General features: G+C 49.5%; 1 protein-coding gene across 1 annotated transcript; it reads left to right on the top strand.

The window, feature by feature from the left end:
• The first annotated feature begins 329 nt into the window (after positions 1-329).
• Positions 330-2004, top strand: LOC107125151 (zinc finger protein 408-like). Its single transcript, XM_015428604.1, has one exon. The coding sequence runs from the start codon at positions 382-384 to the stop codon at positions 2002-2004; it is 1623 nt and encodes a 540-aa protein (XP_015284090.1). The 5' UTR covers positions 330-381.
• The last annotated feature ends 202 nt before the right edge of the window (positions 2005-2206 follow it).

The following is a 2206-nucleotide window of genomic DNA, read 5'->3' on the forward strand; positions in this document are numbered from 1 at the left end:
CTGCTGTGGCATAACTGGTTTTGCAGTACCAGAAAGGAGACACTGGAATACTTCTCCAGCAGTCCTAAAGTTTTAGAACATTCAGATTCAAGCAGTATATTGCATAATGCCCTAGCTGAAATCAGCGATGTTGTGGTTCTCAAAAGTCTTCAGTAGCTAAAACAATGCATTTCTCAGTCCCCTCTGCATACATCCAGATATCTCCATTCATTATGATGGTGGTACATAGCCAATGCATAGAAACAGAGGAGTATTACTTTGGAAAGTCATTAATTATCTTTTTGTCTTGTCAAGAGAACTAACAGTTACTACTTCAAATTTGCAGATCCTCCTGATGTTCCCGATGTTGTGGAGTCAAAAGCCAGAGCCCATTGTGTTCCTATGCTGAATAATAAGCTGCCAGGCACACAGTTCCTTGCCCTGGAAGACAGTCCTGAAAAAGGAAAGGAAAGTAGAACCCTGCAGTGTGAAATGAGGGAGACAAAGATGCAGAGCATAGATAGTCATCTCTTTTCGAGCCACCCCGTAACCAGAGATGAGAGCGGTAAAGAGGATGCTGTTCCTCATCTTCTACCAGAGCAAGTGAATGAGGTAGTAACAGAGGCAGAATTGTCTGATACTCATTCCCAGCCATCTCCAGCCAGTGCAGTCTGCGTCAGTGCTCACTTGGCTGGGAAACTACACAAGAAAGAAATGCTGAGAGACCAGTTTTGTGCTGAAGAAGTCACCAGTGCATCACAGTCCAGAGAAAGGGTGGAGGAGCAGGAGAAGAATCAGAAGGAAGTGTTTAATAGCTGTGAGGGTATCAAGGAGGCAAATAGTGAGCGACGACACCACTGTGAGGAGTGTGATAAAACTTTTCTCCAGCTTTGCCACCTGAAGAAGCACCGGTTTGTACATACTGATCACAAACCATTCCTGTGCCCAGAGTGTGGCAAGAGCTATAGCTCAGAAGAGAGCTTCAAAGCACACACATTGGGCCACAGAGGTGTACGGCCTTTCCCCTGCTCACAGTGCCACAAGACCTACGGCACCAAACGTGACCTGCAGGAACATCAGGTGTTGCACACAGGCCAACGGCCTTTTGTCTGTCCAGATTGCGGGAAATCCTTTGCTCGCCGGCCTTCCCTTCGTATTCATCGCAAAACGCACCAAGCTAAGGAGCCAAACGCTTCTTCTGCAGCTGCCTGTCAGTGTGTGATATGTGGGCGACAACTGGCCAATCCTGGATCACTGCGCAACCACATGAGGCTACACACAGGGGAACGTCCCTACACTTGCCCCTACTGCCCCAAGTCTTTCCGTCAGCAGGGCAATTTGCGTGGGCATCTTCGGCTTCATACAGGGGAACGCCCATACCGCTGTCACTTTTGTGGGGATGCCTTCCCACAGCGCCCTGAGCTCCGCCGCCACCTGATCTCCCACACAGGTGAGGCCCATCTATGCACAGTATGTGGGAAAGCACTGCGTGACCCCCACACATTGCGAGCTCATGAGCGCCTGCACACAGGCGAGCGGCCTTTCCGCTGCCATCTATGTCCCAAATCCTATCCTCTAGCCACAAAGCTGCGGCGCCACCAGAAGGCTCACCATGGTGACAAGCCCCACCAGTGTGGCATTTGTGGTATGGCTTATGCTCTCCCCCGGAATCTGCAGCACCATCAGCTTGAACACAAATCAAACCCAGGCAAGGATGTATTCAAGCCTTTCATTAAGTGTCTGCAGGAGCTGCCAGAACAACCTAGAATGCTGGTAGTGCACTCTGTGGACATGGCAGCACCAGTGAACAAAGCAGAACTCATCATCGCCAAAGATGGGCACTATTTTGGAGCACAAGGGGACTCTGCCAGGCAGAAGGATGTCGTTGAGATCACACTCTCAGACGCTGAGGGAAAATGCATTATTGTGCAGGAGCCGGGCTCCCCCAGCGGTATGTTCATTATTCAGGAGGGTGTGGGTTTCAATACAGTGGCTGAAGTGGTTGAAGTAGAAGTGGGGACGTGATTGCCAATCTTTTTGTAGACTGCATTAAAACAATTTCGGAATGTCTGACTATGCCCTCTGTTTCTGCTCATTGGAAGGCACAACAAAGAGCAAGGAAGGCACACCGCTTAGGAGCAAAGAAGGTGACTTTGCTGGATTCTCCAACATCTTGCCTTCCACCATTTCAAAGTCCCTAATAGTTTCAGAGGGTAGCCATGTTGGT

The sequence above is a fragment of the Gekko japonicus genome, unplaced genomic scaffold, assembly GCF_001447785.1.
Source record: "Gekko japonicus isolate JY-2015 unplaced genomic scaffold, Gekko_japonicus_V1.1 scaffold16085, whole genome shotgun sequence".
In the NCBI taxonomy this organism is placed as follows: domain Eukaryota; kingdom Metazoa; phylum Chordata; class Lepidosauria; order Squamata; family Gekkonidae; genus Gekko; species Gekko japonicus.

Bases quoted from the DNA above. Each gene is read 5' to 3' on its own strand.
- LOC107125151 (XM_015428604.1), top strand. From the start codon at position 382: ATGCTGAATAATAAGCTGCCAGGCACACAGTTCCTTGCCCTGGAAGAC.